The 20,757-nt window shown below is 46.8% G+C and overlaps 2 protein-coding genes across 5 annotated transcripts in view; one reads left to right on the top strand and one right to left on the bottom strand.

The window, feature by feature from the left end:
* Nucleotides 1–584: 584 nt before the first annotated feature.
* On the bottom strand, nt 585–20,305 carry mlst8 (MTOR associated protein, LST8 homolog (S. cerevisiae)). Of its 2 annotated transcripts, none has more exons than XM_052021618.1 (9): nt 20,158–20,305; nt 17,552–17,708; nt 15,297–15,348; nt 14,613–14,775; nt 13,365–13,440; nt 11,284–11,436; nt 5,083–5,207; nt 2,490–2,653; nt 585–1,558 (listed from the first exon to the last, which is right to left on the bottom strand). In XM_052021618.1, the coding sequence occupies exons 2-9, from the start codon at nt 17,678–17,680 to the stop codon at nt 1,440–1,442; spliced, it is 981 nt and encodes a 326-aa protein (XP_051877578.1). In that variant the 5' UTR covers nt 17,681–17,708; nt 20,158–20,305; the 3' UTR covers nt 585–1,439. The 2 variants fall into 2 exon arrangements, with proteins under 2 accessions (XP_051877578.1, XP_051877579.1); XM_052021619.1 differs by having other exon boundaries at nt 15,297–15,345.
* The window catches only part of zgc:113333 (beta-N-acetylhexosaminidase), an 80,596-nt gene continuing 80,090 nt past the window's right edge, over nt 20,252–20,757 (top strand). For all 3 annotated transcript variants that reach the window (XR_007956774.1, XM_052021615.1, XM_052021614.1), the window contains exon 1: nt 20,252–20,400. The gene's annotated coding sequence lies outside the window, so the exon portion shown is untranslated. The remainder of the gene's footprint in view (nt 20,401–20,757) is intronic.

Raw genomic sequence — 20,757 nt, 5'->3', positions numbered from 1 at the left:
CCGATAAACTTGTGAGCTGGACCTAATCAACCAGCAGCTACTCAGACAACAGGAAACACAATTGGGTGAGAACAGCTCCAACAATCAAGAAGCTTGATAGGATTCAGGTCAAAGCAACCACCTGAATCAACAGCCCATATAGACCTTAAACATTCACTCCCTGGAACCTTGATCACAGTGCAAACCACCTACAAATAGAATGCAGCAACTTTTCAAGGTTTCTTTGAATGCCCTTCACAAACCTGTGACCTCCACTACTTTGATGTAAAAGGGTGACATGCTCATGGGAATGTTACAACCTGCAAATTCCCCAGACAAGTTACTCACAAATCCTGGAAATCCTCACCCAGCAACTGTGTGGGAGTAACTTCACCACAAGAGTTGCCGAGATTCAGCGCCACCTTTTTGAAATTTAGACTGGCTTTTCCAAAGATACCCACATTCCATAAATTCATTTTTCAAATGATAAACCATGAAGCACCAATAGAGATTGAGAGGAATTGGTTCAGATTCAGTTACTCAGCAGTAGAATCTCATAAGAGGCACTAATTTTGAAACACACAAAATGGGAAAGCAGTGTCCAATCAGGTGCAGATATTTCTGTGCAGTTTTAATGATGACACACAGCATCAGATTAATTATTCAGCATTCACCAACTGCATTGTTTCATAGCACTAGGTATTAAGTATCTGCCTCCAGATGCCTATGTAGGAAAAAACATTTTCATCGCGTTATCCTGAATAAAGAGCAGCGAAAAGTAACCAGCTCACTAAGGAGACCTACTGCTTTTGCCATTCTCTTCTACAGATTTACCAAGGGAACAAGCAGCAGAAGGTGATATTGGAGACAATAATCTTTAATGATGATGTCCTTAACTCGTACGAATGTTGCGTAACAGCTTCACATGAGACATCTTTCGTGCTGCACAAGATATCCTCAGCATATACCATTGGTGCACAAGTTCAGGATATCAGTTGCAACATTAATGTGTGTTAAATATATTGCACCAGATATTCTGAACTCACCTTTCAAGATACTCCCTTCTTCACTAACTGTAATGGATCTGCACGCACTAATAATTCCCTTGAATGTAACAAAGCTCACAGTCCTCTTCAGAATGTCCAAGTTTGGGTGAGCCGCTGGTTGTTTTTCCACAGTTCAAGTGAACAGCATGAAAATTTCATTCACCGGCATTCTTCATCTCTGAAGTCCTGGTGTCAGAACTAACTGCAGCATTAATTACCATCTCGCAGCTCAAGTGACAAAATCAAGCCCAGTAATAGAATATGCAGAAAGGTCCATGTCCACAGCAACTCGGATCAAAGTTGTCATTTCATAGTGACTCATTAAAGCAACCTGACAGGAATCCATTTCAATGTGCTTGGAGTAGGAAAGGACATGGAGAGGGAAAGAGAGGGACCAGGCTCCTTTGGAGACATTCATCCCAGGACACTATCATTGAAGGCCAGGCAAACGACTGCTTTCTGATGCCCACTGTACTCCCGTTTAATTTCACCAGTCTCCACACACCACAACCGGGCAAGGTTATCTGAAGAGGCTGTGTATGGAAAGAAAGGTGTTAGTCTTCATACATAAAGAATTATACTATGCAAGAATGCAAACTTCTAGATTAAAATCATGTCAACATGCTTTCTAAGTGTCCATTGCAAACTTTACCCTCTCAAACAACCTCCCTTGCTGGATTGTCACCAAGCCACCTGAATAGCTTGGCCTGGTTAACATATATTTAAAAAAATGAAAAGAATAATTCCCATTTATGTGGTGCCATTCAAGACTACAGGATGTGTCTACATATTTTACAGCCAATCAAGCACTTCTGAAGTATATTCAGTGTTGTAAAGTAGAAAATGCAGTAGCCAAATCAGACTTGGATAGTTTTTGTGATGTTGGTTGAAAGATTAATGTTGAACAGGGTTGAAAAGAACACCTTACTAGTCTTCAGAATGGCTCCATGGAACTTTTTGCATCTACCCAAAAGGACAAATGGGATTTCAATTTAACATCTTACCTGAAGCTTGCACCTCCAGCAGTATAGCACTCCCTTATACTACTGTAGAGTGATAACCTAGAAGTGAGAATTGAACTCACAACCTTCTGACTCAGAGCTGAGAGTGTGAACTAAAATGTGGATGATCGCTGAATTTCTTAAGCAGGGTATGTAAAGTCATCAAGCCACAAATGCACTCATTCTGAATCCAACACAACTCCAAACTGGCCTCCCACGATATTTCTGACTGCAACTACCCAAGGTCATGGGATCTAATTTTCATATCATGTTGGCAAATAAGGAATCCTTGAGAGTCCTCCAGAGGTCTAAATTACAATTTCTTCCAGGAACTTAATTGTACCTTGGAGTGATATTGTTTAATCCATGTGAAATAGGGTGCTAATATCAGAGCAGAACTGTGTACTGGCATAAACAGTGTTTAAATAGAATCAGTCTCTTATTTGCATGGTTCACTTCTTACCTGTGACAATGTATTGCGAGTCCCCTGAAAATGCACAGTCCCACATCCAGCCCCGTGACGTCTCTCCAGGGTTATTGCTCTTGATGCTAAGCTCAGTCATTAGGGAGAAGTTGGAGGTCCTCCATATTTTACAGGTCTGGTCAGCTGAGCATGTGGCAAGCAGTCTGTTGGTAAGGAATAACAGAGCTTAAAGTGGAAAGTTTAATTACAAGGGAGTTAAAAATGGAATTAAATTATAATACACAATAACAAGAGAGGTTAGAGGAATTGTTCCATAATACATCTTCTTAGCGACAGTTGTCCGGTATATTGTACTGGTAGTATTACAGTTAAACCACTTCTCAGCTCCATTTGGATGCTGGTTCCATGTTCAGCCACTGTTGAACATGGAACCAGCAGTACGCTGTTCTAAACAGAAAACACGCAGAGCTGAGGAGGCAATTAAATCAGCAGGACTGGTGCAGAAGCAAAAGTAGACACTGCAGAGAAAGGATGAAGAAGAAGAAACCAGACACAACACAATCACTGCAGATATATGGAAACTTGTCAAGTATATGCCAGGGACAGGCCGGTGCTATGGACATAAAAACATACAAATTAGGAGCAGGGATAGGCTATTCAAGCTTGCTCCACCATTTAATAAGATCACGTCTGCTCTGACTGTAATCTCATCTCCACAGTCCCATCTATCCATGGTAAACCTTCACCCTTTTGCTTCCTATTCAATACCTTACCACCAGCTGCCATTGCAGCTCTGTCATCAGATCCCATTGAGACACTTAGCAGCAGGAGTTTGTCAGCATTTCTGATCCAGCCACTACAAGAAATTAACAATGTCTCACACCTAGAAGGCTCAGCAGTGTTCCTCAAGGCTGAAATTCAGAGCTGGCACCTTCACTGAATAAATTATACACTGCAAAGTTATACATTTGATATATCCGTAAACTATAAGCAGATTGTGGGGCTGAGACATTCTTGAATGAATCAAAAAAACAAACACTTTTTAAGATGAATCGCTATGTCCCTTTACTTTTATTGGAAAGTTAATAGCATTCCCCTCTCAATTGCTTATTCTGCTAATGCTTCAAGGAATAAATTGAAGAAAAATGTGTTTATAAGGATTCTTAGCATGACTCCAGAATCACTCCTCAAATGTTTTGCATCTAACTAATTACATCAGGAGTCTTGGCAGCCATCTACACGCAACAGGATGCCTCCAACAGCACTGAAACAACTGATCCGCTAATATGTTTTGACAGTGTTGATTTGGCCAAGAGTCCAAATCCTCCGCTTCAAGAAAAATAAGCAGAGGCACAAGGAGGCTGACATTAACTCAATAAGTAGGGGCATTACTGGCAGTCCTACGTAATGTTGAGGGCTCAGGAAAAGTAGCAGCAGAACCAACGTGTACTTGAACTGACAGAGCAAGGCACATAGGCAGCACAATCCTTGAAACTCAATCCTTTCTCTTAGGTCTACTCTTGCCTTAAACTTTAGCAGGAGATAACACAAACGCAAGATCTAAAGTTTTCGGATACTATTACTGAAATAACACAGTTTTGGTGAATAGGGGAGGTGGTGAAAGCAGCAACGTTTAAGAGGCATTAAGACAGGGAATAGAGGGTTATAGACCCCATGGAGGCAAATGGGATTAGCACAAATTGGCATCATGGTCAACACAGACATCGTGGGCCGAAAGGCACGTTCCTGTTATGTACTGTTCTATGTTCTAATTGAGAGAGAGAAAGTTGCAATGAGATAAGCAGGGGAATGGGACTAATGGTTGTGCTCTGGGAGCCAGCATTGAATGGCTTCCTTCTACGTCATGAGGAAATACGAGAATTGAAAGTCTTAATGAAGTCTATTGAAATCTGTTTTTTTTAATTTTCTCCCTTATAACTCTGTTGATACAGTCAGCCATGGTAGTTGCCCAAAGATTTGGATTTATTGGGGCATCCTGGGCCACAGAGTTTTGACCAGCATGGTCCGCAGTACAGTCCTGGGAGGCTACCTCATCTTCTGACTTGGGACAGATCTCCCACCTGTTGTCAAGACCTTCAACATTATGAATGTTTGTCAAAGAAATTCACAAACATTCAAAAGTCACTAAGAATCTGTTAAAAAATATAAATTTAAAACATAAAAGACTAAAAATACACCATACTTAGAAACATTTAAAGTTACAATTAAACCATAGAGAAATCTCTACTTACATTTCTCTCAGCAATAGTCCTTCCCTTTGAATGGACTGACCGTACTTGTATCAGGTTAACAGGAGTTAAGTCGAGTGGGTAGATTTCCCAGTGGAAGGCTGCATTATAGACTGCACTTGGGAATAGCCAGGGCACAGGCAGATCTGCTGGCAGCAGCCCCTGTATTTGTACTGCACACTTCACGGTTAGCAGTTATGGCTTACTCAGGCCACGCTTCCTCAAAAATTACTGTGTAAATAGGATCATGTTTTGGATAATAAGAAGTGTGGTTGTTTTTTTCAGCATTTCAAAAGTACCTCCTTAACACCGATATCCCCAATCAAGATTCTGATTATCAAGTTTGATATGGGTTAAAATGCCATATAAAGGAAAACACTTACGTGGAATCGGGGCTGAACTTACAGCGAAGAGCATAGCGTTTGTGAGCTGGAATTTTGGTCTTGGGAATGAGTTGAGTAACATCATCACCAATGCCTCCTGTCAGGTTCCACACATAGCAATTACCCTAGCAAGAGAGAACAAAGAAACCAGATGATGTTAGTGAGCCAGAAACATCTGGGCAAAAATAAAAAGAACTTGTATATCCTGGAAATCTGAACCAAAAAAAAAGGAAGTACTAGAAACACCCAGCAGGTCAGGCAGCGCCTGTGGAGAGAAATACTCCCTGCAACCTCACCCTTCTCCCCTCCAGCCTCCACACACTATAAGATCATCTGCTCCAGCAAGATTCTACCACCACACATATTTCCCTCCCCTTTCTGTAATTTGAAAGCGCCATTTCCTTTCTGATTACCTGGTCAACTCTTCTGTCCCCAGCAACCGCTCACCTTCCCACCCTACTATCTTATGCAACTGCAGGAGGTGCAACATCCATCCTTTCCCTTCTTCCCTTCCCACGATCCAGAGATTCACTTACACTTCTTCCAATCTGTTGTACAGCATTCAGTGTTCAAAATGTGATCTCCTCTACATTGAAGAAACACAATCACATGTCGGGGGACCACATAGCAGAGCACCTGCGTTCAGTCCGCAGGGTTGTCCGAGCTTCTGGTTGCCTGTCACTTTAATACTGCTCTCACTGACATATATGTATGTGGCCCCATGTACTGCTATTATAATGAGACCCAACGCAAGCTTGAGGAAGAGCATTTCATCTTCTGTCTGGGTACATTGCTGCCTTCTAGACTCAATACTGAATTCTCCAACTTCCTATATCAGATGCCATTTTATCTGCAAGTCATCCATCTGTAATACTGGCAATGACGTTTTTCCCCTCTTCATCCACATAGCCTGATCTGCTATTGCAACACATTGCACCTTTAACTGCCCCATTACCAGCTCATCCCCACAGCAACCCTGGCCTCAGTCTATCACAGATGTTCCCTTTCTCCTACCCCTCCCCTAACATCTCTGCAACTTTAAACTAACGTTTTTTTCCTCTCTTTCCCAGGACTGATGAAGGGCCTTTAACCTAACATGTTAACTCTGTTTCTCTTTGCACAGATGTGCCTGAACAGATGAGTGCTTCCAGCATTTTCTAGTTTTGTTTCAGAAACATCAGGCAGATCTCCTTCCCCCCCAACCCACCCCCTCATCCTCAAAATCATTCAGGGAGTGTGGAGGTGGCCATACTTATTGCCCACCTCCAGCAGTCCTTGAGAAGGTTTAGAGAATGGCGTTTTGGAACCACAGCATTAGGTGTGCTGTAAGGGAGGGGTTTCCAGAATTTTGATTGTTAAAGGCAAACACATCCACATCAGAATGGTGTACAATCCAGAAGGGAATTTGAGGATGGGAGTATTCCCAAGTATTAGCTGGCAGACAGTGTAGGATTGAGAGGTGCTGTTAAAATGTTCATTTTCTTTTTCATTTTCTCTCCCCTGACAGTCACCCCACTTAGAGCAGGTACTTCTGGGGTCCAGGAAGTAGATAGAAGGGTGACTGTCAGGGAAGAGAAAAGGAAAAAGAAAACAAACAAGCAGATAGTGCAGAGACCCCGGAGGCTGTTCCCCTCGGTAACAGGTTTTCCGCTTTGGAAGCTGTTGAGGGGGATGACCTTCAGGAATCAAGCAGCAGGAGCCAGGTCTCTGGCACTGGAACCAGTCCTGCTGCTCAAAAGGGAAGGGAGGAGAAGAGGAGGGCAGTAGTGATAGTGGACTCGATAGTCAGAGAAACAGATAGGAGGTTCTGTGGAAGTGAGCATGAATCCCAGATGGTATGTTGCCTCCCAGGTGCCAGGGTCTGGGATGTCTCTGAATGGGTCCACAGGATTCTTGAGCGGGAAGGAGAACAGCCAGAAGTCGTGGTTCATGTTGGTACCAATGACATAGGTAGGAAGAGGGATGAGGTCCTGAAAAGTCAGTTTAGGGAGCCAGGCAGAAGGCTGAAGAACAGGACCTCAAGGGTAACAATCTCGGGATTGCTGCCAGTGCCACGTGATAGTGAAGATAGGAATAGGAGGAAATGGCCAAATGAACGCGTGGCTGAGAAGTTGGTGCAGGAGGGAAGGTTTTAGATTTTTGGATCATTGGGATCTCTTCAGGGGAAGGTGGGACCTGTACAGAGAGGACAGGTTACACCTGAACCTGAGGGGAGCCAATATACTTGCAGGCAGGTTTGCTAGGGTGGTTCGGGAGGGTTTAAACTAGTTTGCAAGGGGGATGGGAACCAGAGGGGTAGGTCAGAGGAAGAAGTGGATAGGGAAAAGTCAGATCTAACAGGCAGAGAGGCTTTGAGGAAGGAGAAGCAGAGTACAGGGTATAAAAGTAGAAAGGTGGATGGGCTAAAGTACATTTACTTAAATGCAAGAAGTATCAGGAATAAGGGTGATGAACTGAGAGCTTGGATAAGTACATGGGACTACGATATTGTGGCTCTTGCAGAGACATGGCTGTCACCAGGGCAGGAATGGATATTGAATATTCCTGGTTTTCAGTGTTTTAAAAGGGATGGAGAAGGGGGGAGGGGAGAAGAGGAGGAGGGGTGGCGATACTGGTCAGGGATACTATTACAGCTGCAGAAAGGGTGGATAATGTAGAAGGATCCTCTCTAGATTCAGTATGGGTGGAAGTCAGGAACAAGAAAGGAGCAGTTACTCTACTGGGAGTATTCTATAGGCCCCCCGGTAGCAGCAGGGATATTGAGCAGATTGGGAGGCAGATTTTGGAAAGATGCAAAAATAACAGGGTTATCATCATGGGAGACTTCAACTTCCCAAATATTGATTGGCACCTGCTTAGTGCCAAAGGTTTAGACAGGGCAGAGTTTGTTAAGTGTGTCCAGGACGGATTCCTCTCACAGTATGTTGACAGACCGACTAGAGGGAATGCCATATTAGATCTAGTATTAGGTAATGAACCGGGTCAGGTGACAGATCTCTTGGTGGGTGAGCATTTGGGGGACAGTGACCACTGCTCCATAACCTTTAGCATTGTCATGGACAAGGATAGGAGCAAAGACGACAGGAAGATATTTAATTGGGGAAAGGCGAATTATGAGGCTATAAGGCGAGAACTTGAGAGTGTAAATTGGGATGACATTTTTGAAGGGAAGTGTACTATGGAGATGTGGTCGATGTTCAGGGATCTCCTGCAGGATGTTAGGGATAAATTTGTCCCAGTGAGGCAGAGAAAGAATGGCAGGGTGAAGGAACCATGGGCGACAAGAGAGGTGGAACAACTAGTTAGGAAGAAGAAGGCAGCATACATAAGGTGCAGGCAGCAAGGATCACATAGGGCTTGTGAGGGATATAGAGTAGCAAGGAAGGAACTTAAGAAGGGGCTGAGGAGAGCAAGAAGAGGACAAGAAAAGTTGGTGAGTAGGGTTAAGGAGAATCCCAAGACTTTTTTCTCGTATATGAAGAGCAGAAGGATGACGAGAGTAAAGGTAGGGCCGATTAGAGGCAAAGGTGGGATGTGCCTGGAAGCTGTGGAAGTGGGTGAGGTTCTCAATGAATACTTCTCTTCAGTATTCACCAAGAAGAGGGGCCTTGATGACGCCGAGGACAGTGTTGGTAAGGTTAATGTTCTAGAGTATGTAGATATCAAGAGAGAGGATGTGTTGGAGCTGTTAGAAAATATTAGGACAGATAAGTCCCTGGGGCCTGACGGAATATTCCCCAGGTTGCTTCGCGAGGCAAGGGAGGAGATTGCTTAACCATTGGCTAGGATCTTTGAGTCTCATTGTCCACGTGTATGGTACTGGAGGATTGGAGGGTGGCGAATGTTGTCCCCTTATTCGAAAAAGGTAGTAGGGGTAGTCCAGGGAATTACAGACCAGTGGGCCTTACATCTGCGGTGGGCGAGCTGTTGGAAAGGATTCTAAGGGATAGGATCTTTGAGCATTTAGAGAATCATGGACTGATTAGGGACAGCCAGCATGGCTTTGTGAAGGCAGGATCATGTCCCAAAAGCCTGATAGGGTTTGTTGAGGAGGTGACCAGGAAGATTGATGAGGGTAGTGCAGTAGATGTGGTCTACATGGATTTTAGTAAGGCGTTTGACAAGGTTCCACATGGTAGACTTCTTCAGAAGGTCAGAGGGCGAGGGTTCCAGGGAGGCTTGGCCGTGTGGATTCAGAATTGGCTTACCTGTAGAAAGCAGAGGGCTGTGGTGGAGGGAGTGCATTCAGACTGGAGGGTTGTGACTAGTGGTGTTCCACAGGGATCGGTTTTGGGACCTCTACTTTTTGTGATTTTTATTAATGACTTGGATGAGGGGATGGAAGGGTGGGTTAGCAAGTTTGCAGACGACACAAAGGTTGGTGGTGTTGTGGATAGTGTGGAGGGCTGTCGAAGACTGCAAAGGGATATTGATAGGATACAGAGCTGGGCTGACAAGTGGCAGATGGAGATCAATCCGGAGAAGTGTGAGGTGGTACACTTTGGAAGGACAAACTCCAAGGCGGAGTACAAGGTTAATGGCAGGATTCTGGGGAGTGTGGAGGAGCAGAGGGATCTGGGGGTTCATATCCACAGATCACTGAAAGTTGCATCACAGGTGGATAGGGTAGTTAAGAAAGCTTATGCGATGTTAGCTTTTATAAGTCATGGGATCGAGTTTAAGAGCCACGAGGTAATGATGCAGCTCTACAAAACTCTGGTTAGACTACACTTAGAGTACTGTGTCCAGTTCTGGTCGCCTCATTATAGGAAGGATGTGGAGGCGTTGGAAAGGGTGCAGAGGAGAATTACCGGGATGCTGCCTGGATTAGAGAGTATGGATTATGAGGAGAAACTAAGGGAGCTAGGGCTTTGCTCATTGGAGAGGAGGAGGATGAGGGGACACATGATAGAGGTATACAAAATATTAAAAGGAATAGATAGAGTGGACAGCCAGTGCCTCTTTCCCAGGGCACCAATGCTCAAAATAAGAGGACATGGCTTTAAGGTAATGGGTGGGAAGTTCAAGGGAGATGTCAGAGGGAGGTTTTTCACCCAGAGAGTGGTTGGTGCATGGAATGTGCTGCCTGGGGTGGTGGTTGAGGCTGATACGTTGGTCAAATTCAAGAGGTTGTTAGATTAGCATATGGAGGAATTTAAAATAGAGGGATATGTGGGAGGAAGGGGTTAGTCTTAGGCATGGTTTAAAGGTCAGCACAACATGGTGGGCCGTATTGCCTGTATTGTGCTGTATTGTTCTATGGTAAGTTGTTGTAGTGTATCTTGTTGATGATCCCAGCCCCACCTTATAGCCAACTCACTCCACCATCACCACTGCTGATTGTTAAGAGCTGACTGTTGACTTCGTGAAGGGGAAGGAGGGCAAACATGCGCCAGTCTACATTGGGGGTTCGGCGGTGGAGAGAGTCAGCAGCTTTAAATTCCAGGGCACAGCACATAGATGCAATCATAAGGAAAGCACGCCAATGTCTTTAATTTCTTAGGAGGTTTGGCTTGTCAACAAACACTCTAACAAACTTCTACAGATATACTGTTGAAAGTATCCTGACTGGTTGCATCAGGGTCTGGTACGGCAATTTGAATGCGCAGGAATGCAAGAAGCTGCAGAGAGTAGAGGATTCAGCCCAATACATCATGGGCACATCCCTCCCCACCATTGGTAGTATCTACAGAAGGTGCTGCCTCAAGAAGGCAACATCTATCATCAAATATCCCCACTATCCGGTCCATGCTATCTTTTCGCAGCTACCATCGGGCAGGAGGTACAGAAGCCTGAAGTCCCACACCACCAGGTTCAAGAACAGCTACTTCCCTTCAACCATTCAGTTCTTGAGCCAACGGCAAAACCCTAATCACCACTACAATTTAGCAACACTAAGACCACTCTGATCACTTTGCACTAAAGTGGACTTCTTTGTTCTAATTGTCTTCTTTCTTGTAAAAATTGTGTATAACTTAACTTTATGTTTTTCTTGTGAATGCTGCTTATATGATGCTATGTGCCTGTGATGCTGCTGCAAGTAAGTTTTTCATTTCACCTGTGCACACATGTACTTGTGCATATGACAATAAACTCAACTTTGACTTTGCCTCCACCACACAGTGCAGATCTCAACCATGCTGTTTAGTTTTGTGCACATCATGAAGACGTGCACTGCAGATAAGATTCCAGGTCATTTACCGAACTATTGACTGCTGCCATGTAGCTTGCATCTGGATCAATGTGAACAGCATTAACTGATACATCTGGCTCAGGGATCAGCTGCTCGTTGTGGTCAGTTTTCAGGTCCCAGATGTGAATGGCTCCACTCTGATCACCAACAATCAGCTCTGCCTGCAAACACAGAACAAAACCCACGAATACAATCCACATGGTTAGGAAGAGTCCAAAGCAGAACTTAAACTTGTCAAGAAGAATGAACAGGTGTGCTGGCGCTGCTCTTAATAATACCCAGTGACGCTCTTAATAATACCCAGTGACATGCTTGGGATTTTCAATGATCAGTATCAGACATTCTCAGGAACAAAAATTTTAGTTGTAAGGGGCTGGAGGAACTGAGGTCATTCTTAGAACAGAGAAGGCTGGGGGAGATTTAATGAGACACCTCGATAGATTAGATGAGGGTATATTGTTCCCTCTGGAAAAGGAAAGAGGGTCAATAACAAGAGGATACAGACTGAATATTTGGTTGGGGTTGGGATGAGGGTTCAAGTGGGTAATGTCAGGCATTATGGAGGTGCACTCTTCCAGGCAAGTGTATTCCGTCACAATCCTGATGTGGTGCAAAAAGATTCGGGGAGTCAAGAGGTGTGGGTGGTGTCATTTTAAAACAAAATCTGTACTGTGAGCCTCACAGGCAAGGCCAGTATTCACTGTCCAGCCCTGAATGCCCTTCCTACAGTCCGAGTGGCAAAGGCACCCCCATGGTGCCCACTGGATAGGGAGTTCCGGTGTTCAGATCCAGCAACGTGAATGAATCAAGTCATATGGTTTCAGTGTGCAGGTAAATGCCTGGTCAACAATGAGCAACCCTCAGGATGTTGCTGGTGAGAGCAATGGTTCATGTCGTTGAACATCAAGGGGAGAAGTGTTTAGACTTGCTTATTAGTGCTGGTCATTGTCTTGCACTTGTTACTTGTCCCTTATCCACACCAGAAAGATGTTCTGCACGCACAGGCTGCTGCGTTAGCAGTAATTACAACTGGAACAGGACATTAAGCAGCCATTTACAAACATCTCCACCTCTGACCTCATGATGGAGGAGAGGAGAGGCCATTTCTAAAGCAAATGAAGATGGCTGTGCTGATGACTCTGCATTCAGTATCTCCCAGTGAGATCATGAGGCTGAGATGTTTGGCCTTCTACTATCACCATTTTGATTTGTCAAGGGATGGCTCCTGCCAGTGGAGAGTTTTCCCTTCATCTCCTAAGATCTTTAATTTTGGCCAGGCCTCTTGCTGCCACAGACAAAAGCTGCCTTGATGTAAATGATGATCATCCCACCTCATTTCTGGAATTCAGCTGTTATGTCCACATTTGCCCAAGGATGAGATTAGGCTGGGTTGGGACAGATTATTTCATAACTGAGAAACTACAAAGACTTCATGAAGAACAGCAGCACCACACATTGGTGAGCGATGCATACTGTGGAGAAACCAAGACATGAATTTCCGGCTTCAAATCTCTTTGCACTGGAGGGAATGCAGGGGGGATTCACCAGCACATTGCCTGGATTGGAGGACCTTAGATACAGGGAGAGATTGGCTAGGCTGGGCTTGTTTTCCCTGGAGTGAAGGAGGCTGAGGGGTGACCTGATAGAACTATATAAAATTATGAGAGACATATATAGGATGGTCAAAACCTTTTTAGAGGTATCAAAACAAGAGGGCAAAGTTTTAAGATGAGAGGTAGGAGATTTAAAGAGGATCTTGGGGGGGTGGGGGGTCAGTTTTTTGCTTACACTGAGAATGGCTGATATCCGGAACATGCTGCCAGAGAAAGTGGTAGAATCAGATACAATTACTATGTTTAAGAGACATTTAGACAGACATTTAAATAGACAAGCTAATGTGCACAAATGGAATTGATATAGATGGGCAAAAGGGTTTGCATAGACATGAAAGGCCGAAGGGCCTGTTTCCGTGCTGTACGATTCCTGGCTCTGCACGTCTCTACTGGAAACCATGACAGACAACGTCTCAGGGAGAGCAGGGAAGTGCAGTTTGTCTGCTCTTTTGGTACCATATAGCATTGCACCTTACCTGATTGGGATGCAAGCAGACACAGTTTATAGGAGCATTGACCTGGAAGATTCTCTGGCACTGCAGGTTGCGTGATCTGTTGGGAGATAGAAGGATAGTTCAGGTTACAGATGGACCGGATCAGCAGCAGTGCTTCGATCATAGCCAGGGTTCAGGAGTCCACCCCTTTCCCACTTTTGGCCTTCAGTAGACTTGCTGTTTCTCAGTCGCTGTAGCAGCTGAGAGGAGACAAAGTTAGGGAACAGTTACACCAGCTTCCTGAGCCTGCTGCAATTGAACCAGTTTCTGATTTTGAACATCCCAACAGCAATGCAAAAAAATTAGAAGCTCAGTGGATCCTAACACTTCATTCCATGGATCAGCATTCCTACTCAAGCAAAGGAATGTGTAGGATTGTACTACTTAGTGCGTGTGTGATACAGTCAATTATTACAATGTTTCTTTTGAACCACATTACCAAGCTCCTCATACCTGGCAGACAAGGTCTCATTGTTGGAGAAACGTTCATCAGCTGTTCCTTTCCACTGAGGCTTCCCTATCCAATTGTTACCCGAGAACTGCACTTATGCAGAGTCATAGAGAGATACAGCACAGAAACAGGCTCTTCTGCCCACTGAGTCCGCCCTGCAATCACTGACCCATTTACACTAATCCTACGTTAAACACATTCTCTCTACACTCTATCAACTCTCCCCAGATTTAACCACTCACCTACACACTAGGGGCAATTCACAGTGGGCAATTAACCTACCAACCCCACATTACTTTGGGATGTGGAGGAAGCCAGAGCACCCAGGGGAAATTCACACAGACACAGTGAGAACATACAAACTCCACACACAGACAGCGCTCGAGGTCAGGATGGAACCCGGGTCCCTGGTGCTGTGAGACAGCAGCTTAACCAGCTTTGCCATTTTGCCACCAAGACTCGACCTCAGGGTGGCTCAAAGCAGCTCACGGCTACTTAAGTACACTTGCAGACTCCCATCAACGTTGCAGTTTTGGAAATATGCACAGCATGATCCCAAAAAACCAACAATGTGGTAATCTATTTCAGTGAACATCTCTGGCAGGGAATCACTTACATCCACCCAACACCTTATCCAAAGGATAGCATCCTGCTTCTGCAACACCCCCCTCAGAACTGTCAACCTAGAGTTTGCGCTCAACCGGGACTTGAACTATCCTAATTTAGAAGCAAAAGTGCCACCAACCAAATTATCTTGTTATGGGCCCCCTAATAAGTACCTGAGGTCCCAGATTCGGGCCATGCAGTCCTCACCACCTGTGTACATCCAACGTCCATCCTCATGGAACCCAACTGAGGTGATGTTTTTGCTGACCCCGTCATAGTTGATAACTGGGTTTGGGTTGTTGGAATTCAAGTCGTACATTCGGATGTGCTGGTATCCTACAAGATGAGGCAAAGAAGATAAAATGCCGGGTGGGTTTCACATTGCAAATATTACCTGTACCATGTATCTTGCATCTGCCACTAGCTCTGACAAGCAACAAGGTCAAAATACTGTTAGAACCTGTGGTTACAGATGAAGCAAAGATGCACTGTGTCTTTCTCTGACTGCTTACTAATGCCACTCGCATTCACCTTTCAGGAAAATTAACTGTTTCAAGGCACAAGCACAAAATTCAGCGTCTGAAGTAAGACCAGGGAATAGAAAATGTTTTCGTCTCTCCCCTCTCCTTCTTAGAGGTCAAAGGATATGTGGTGCAGTGGCCCTAAGGTTGGAAGTTATGTTCATTTTACAGAAACTACTTCAATCTCAACTGTCCAGAAATTGTGTATTAAAAACCACATTTAGGTTTTCTCCAAAAGAGACCAACAATAACATATTTCAATGAGGTGTGTAGTGCAGGAGCTGCCCACTAGGTGGTCAATAAAGTACATTTGTGGATGTGAGTACAAGTGCTCACCTGCTGCTGCAATCATACTGCGGTCCGGTGTGATTTCCAAAGCATTCACCTGCTGACACCTTTGCTAAGGAAATGGAAAGAATGAAGTAATTTACAGTAACTCATAAACTCAGCTCACTGCACAAGTAATTGAACAAAAGTTGAGTGGTGGTGGAAAAGGGAACATCCCAATATGACTAGAAAGGGGAACAAAACACTCTGAAAAGGTTAGACAAATGAAATTTGCAGAGGGAGTTGAACCTGGTCCTTAATAGGGGAAGGCAGATTCTGAGCATTGCAGAGCTATAGGCCCTTTCCCCTTTGAGGACAAAGATGGAAAAATGCAAAAAGCTTTGTAAAACATAAAAAAAAACAGGAAAACATAGAATGAGGTAGTGGATAATAGAATGATGGTGGAGGTTATTTCTGTGATTGGAAGCCTGTGACCAGCAGTGTACCACAAGGATTGGTGCTGGGATCACTGCTGTTTGTTATACACATTAATGGCTTAAAAGCGAATGCAGAAAGTATGATTTGTAAGTTTGCAGATGACACAAAAATGAGGTGTGGCTGATAGTGACAAAGTGATAGTGATAGCTATAGAATGATATTAATCTGCTGGTAAGATGGGTAAGGCAATGGCAGATGGAATTTAATCCTGATAAGTGTAAAGTGTATTTTTTTTTGTGGGGGGGGGGGGTTCTATAAAGGGTAGGATATATACTATTAATGGAAGAGAGGGATCCTGGTGTACATCTTCACAGATCCCTAAAGGTAGCAGCAGAGATAGATGGGTGCTCAAAAAAGTTTAAGGGATGCTCACCTTCATTAGCCAGGACACAGAATATAGAGCAGGGAGGACTTGGTATAACAGCTGGAACATTGTGTGCAGACCTAATCACACCAAGGGGAGGATATGATCACACTGGAGCGGATGCAGTGGAGATTTACCAGGATGTTGCCTGGGATGGAGAGTTATGAGGAGAGACTGGATAGGCTAGGTTTGTTTTCTTTAGAGCAGAGGAGGCTGAGGGGAAACCTAACAGAGGTGTACAAAATTAGACAGGGTAGATAGTAGGAACCTCTTCTCCATGGCGGAGGTGTCTATAAGTAGTGGGCATGGGTTTAAGGTGAGAAGTTAAGAGGTTTAGTGGGGATCTGAGGAAGAATCTTTTCACCCAGAGGGTGGTTGTAATCCAGAATGCACTGCCTGAGTGGGTGGTGGTAGCAGATACTCTCACAACATTTAAGTATCTGCACAAGCACTTGAATCACCAGGGCAAAGTAGGCTAAAGACCAAGTGCTGGTTAATGGGATTAGTATAGATAGGCACTTGATGGTCAGCATGGACATGGTGGGCTGAAGGGCCTCTCTCTGTGCTTATATTACCCTCTTTATGAGCAAAGAAATGAAATGTTGAAAAAGGAACAGAGTATGTTGGAAATTCACCACAAATCTCATAATGGCGTTGAATCTATAATAATTTGATAAAAATAGCAAGCACACAATTAATTTTGATCTGCAGAGTTGCTGTTCACGCTGTCAGTCAGCCACAGAGTTGAGAAATGAGATTATATTTAATGCCAGTAAATACTATTGATAGCACCACAGATGGGTGATTATAAAAGTTCCTAAGAGACTTGAGCGTGATAACTAGGCTTACAGTCCAGAGTAGTGAACAAATGCTGCACCGTCAGAGGTGGTGACTTCTGCATAAAATATTAAAGAGAGAGCCCCCCCCACCCACTCTCCTCCACTCCCTGCAAGGTGGGCATAAAAGATTCAAGAGGAAAGCAGATGAGCTCCTGAGCAGCACCGTGGTGAAGCTAGTAGATCTGCTGCCTCACAGCTCCAGTGAGCAAGGTACAATCGTTACTATGGGTGCTGCCTGTTTGGAGTTTACACGTTCTCCCTGCGACCGGGTGGGATTCCCCCGGGTGCTCCAGTTTCCTCCCACATCCCAAAGGCATGCAGTTTGGTAGATTAATGAGCTACTGTAAATTGCCCCTAGTGTGTAGGTGAGTGGTAGAATCTGGGGGGAGTGGGCGGGAATGTGGGTAAAGTAAAATGGGATTGGTGTAGGATTAGTGTAAATGTTGACGTCAGTGCAGACTCGATGGGCCGAGAGGTCTGTTTCCTTGCCACGTGACCCTAAGATTTCTTCTCTGAATTCATTCAACTTTGCTGAATCAAACCAATTGGTCATTTATCTCATTTGCTGTTTGTTTGTGTGAAGGTGCTGCCTGTAATTCGGTGAGACTGAACTGCAAGGATACGGAGTCCTGATGTTGTACGGTCCGGGTGCAGATTCCACTGTGTGCCTGCCAGAAGCGAACAGTGTGATCATAACCAGCAGTGGCCAGGATGACAGGGTCACTGCCCACAGTGCCTGGACTTGTGTTCATGGTGTCAGTCTTTGTAGATAAGTCACACCTGTAACAAAAAAAAATAAGCATGGCCGTCAAGGCTGCTACTGTCACGGCCTTTAGATCCAGCAGTGACAACTTTAGTCAGGGTGGTGGTACAATAGCAAAGCACTGAATCAGGAATTCAAAAGTCATGTCTTTATTACTGAAAATAATTAAACTTAACTTAATACCAAATGGATGTGTGCAACTGCTGAATAGCGGTAAAATCCCATTGTGGTCATTTAAACATAGCAAACAACAAAACTCCACGGACAGCTCGGTCCCTCTCTCCCTTTCCCCTACTGCTCATCTCCCTCCATCCACACCCATCTCTCTGCCTCCCCCAATCACCCTCCATCTGCCACCACACCCTCCCTCCAGCACCCACCCACCTTCTCTCTCTCCCCCTCTGCCACCTCTCTCCCTCTCCTCGCCAACTACCCCACCTCTCCACTTTCCCCAAACACGCTCCCTCCAACCCCCTCTCTCCCTGTTCCCAACTGCCCACTTACCATGTTTCCCTGTTCCCTCCTCACCCCTCTATCCTTCCATTCCTGCACCCAGCTTCCCTCTCCCCTCACTACCTCCCTCTCCCAACTTTCCTCCAATTACCCCCTCCCTCCTCCCATCCTCCCCACTCCCTCCCCGTTCCTCTCACCCTCCCTCACTTCCCCTACCTTCCTCCTTCCCCCTCCCCATATTCTTCTCCCTCCCCCACCCCTTCCTCCCCTTTCCCCACAACCTCGCCCTTCCCACTTCCCCTCAATGTCCACCCTCTCCCCTTTCCTCCCTCCTCTTCCCCTCCATCTCCCAACCTCTTCCTCCACCCCTCCACCCTCCTCCTCCATCCCTCCCCTTCTTCCCCATCCCTAACCCTCCCCCACTCTTCCTCCATCCCTCCCCATCCCCACACTTCCTCCATCGTTCCCCTTCCCCATTCCTCAATGCCCCTCCCTACCCCTTTCCTCGCTCACTCCCCTCCCCCTTCCTCACAACCTCCCCCTCCCCCTTCTTCCCTCCTCTTCCTCCTTCCCCCCACTCCCTCCCCCACCTATTCCTCCATCCCTCCCACACACTTCATCCCTACCCTCCCCCAACTCCCTCCTGCCATTCCCTACCCTTCCTCACAACCCCACCCTCTCCCTCACAACCTCCCCCTCCCCTCGTCCTCACTACCTCCCATTCCCCCTCTCCCTCCTTCCCCTTCTTCCTCCCACCCCCTCCTGCCTCCATCCCTCCACCCCTACCCCCACTCTTCATCCCTACTCTCCCTCCGTCCCTCCCCCCTGCCTCCCTCTCCTTCCCCTCTGCCTCCATACCCCTCCCCCTTCCTTCATCCCCTGCCTCTTCCTCCACCCCTCCCCTACTCTACCTCATTCCTCCCCTCTTCCTCCATCCCTCCCACTCCCCCCTTCCTCCATCCCTCCCCCACCCCTCCCACTCCCGCCACCCATTACCCTCTTCATCCCTCCCCCTCTTCCTCCATCCCACCTCCTACACACGCTTCCTTAATCCTTACCCCTTCCTCTATCCGCTTCCTCCATCCTTCCCCCTTTTCCCCATCCCCCCTTCCCTCACCCACTCTTCCTCCATCCTCCCCCTCCCCCCTCATCCATGCCTCCCCCTCCCTTCATCTCTCGCCCTCTTCCTCCATCCCTCCTGCTCCCCGTTCCTCCTGCTCCACACACTCCCTTCACTCCCATACCTCCCTCTACAGACTCACCCTCCCTTCTTCCCTTCCACCCTTCCCCTCTGCCCCTCTCCCACCTCTCCCCTTCCCCCTCCTCCCCCTCCCTCCTCCACTCTTCTTACGCCCCTTCCCTTCTCCCTTCTTCTCCCCCCTCTTCTTCCCCCCTCTTCTTCTTCCCCCTTCCTCCTCCATCTTTCCCCTCTCTATCCTCCCTTCTTCACTCCCTCTCCCCCATCTTCCCCCCTTTCTACCCCACCTCCCCCTTCCCCCCTCCCTCTTACCCCTCCCCCTCCTTTCCCCTTCCATCCCCCTCCCTTCTTCACCCCCCACTCCCTCCTTTTCCCCCTCCCTCCTCCTGCCTTCCCCCTACCCCTCTCCCTCCTCCTTCTACCTCCTCCCTTCTTCCCCCTTCCCTTCTCCCTTCTTCCCCCCTCCATCCCCCTCCTCCTTGCTTCGTCCCCCTCCTCCCTCTCCCCTCCCCTCTCTCCTCTCCTCCCTCCCCCGCCCTCCACCTTCCTCCTCCCTTCTTCCCCCTCCCATGCCTCCCCCTCCACCCACCCCTCCTCCCCCATCCCTCCCTCCATCCCTCCATCCATCCCTCCATCCTCTCCTCCATCCCCCACTCCTTTCCTCCTTCCTCCCCTCACCCCCCTCCTTCCTTCCTTCCTTCCCCCCCACCCCCTCCCTCCTTCCCTTCTTCCTTCCCCCCACCCCCTCCCTCCTTCCTCCCCCTCTCCCCACCCCACATCTCCCCTCCGTACCGACTCCCCCACCATTCACTCACCGCTGGTCCCGGTCCGTCCCCCGTGCGCTCCCCGGTCCGCGCCACTAAACCTGCCGACCTGCCGTCGCGACTGGGACCGATCGACCGGCCCGATCCGTGTTCCGTTCTCCTCTGCACCCCAACTCCTCCCGTTCCTCCCAGTCCCGAGCCACAGCGGACGGCAGGGGGGGTCACTGCCCCTCCTCTGATCATCAGTGCTCCCGCCCTGAACCTCGCTGGATGAACACCGGAACCTCGCGGGAGGTGAGAGACGACTCTCAGTTAAAACATGAGATGTTTCCGTGATATTATTATTCATCGTCAGTGTGTTCCCGATGGTCTAAAGCAGGATGTTCCCCCGGATACACGCCGTGATTAGGGGACAGGTTGGGGGCTATTAGTGTCGGAAAGGGTGGGTGTTGGGGTGGACGAGAGAAGATGCAGAGGGGGAGGGTACGGGAGAGGGAGGGGTGTAAAGGTTGGAGGGAGGGATGAGTTCAGAAGATGAGGGGGACACTGAAGGAGAAGGGATTCAACCATAGAGAGATTACGGGTGAGATTATCACTGGAATGAGAGCAAGGAGTGGGTATTGGGCAATGTCATCAGTGCTTGAGGCCACC

Source organism: Pristis pectinata, chromosome 8, assembly GCF_009764475.1.
Source record: "Pristis pectinata isolate sPriPec2 chromosome 8, sPriPec2.1.pri, whole genome shotgun sequence".
NCBI lineage: Eukaryota > Metazoa > Chordata > Chondrichthyes > Rhinopristiformes > Pristidae > Pristis > Pristis pectinata.
Note: the sequence above shows the minus strand (reverse complement) of the source record. Positions and strands in the feature narration are given on the sequence as shown.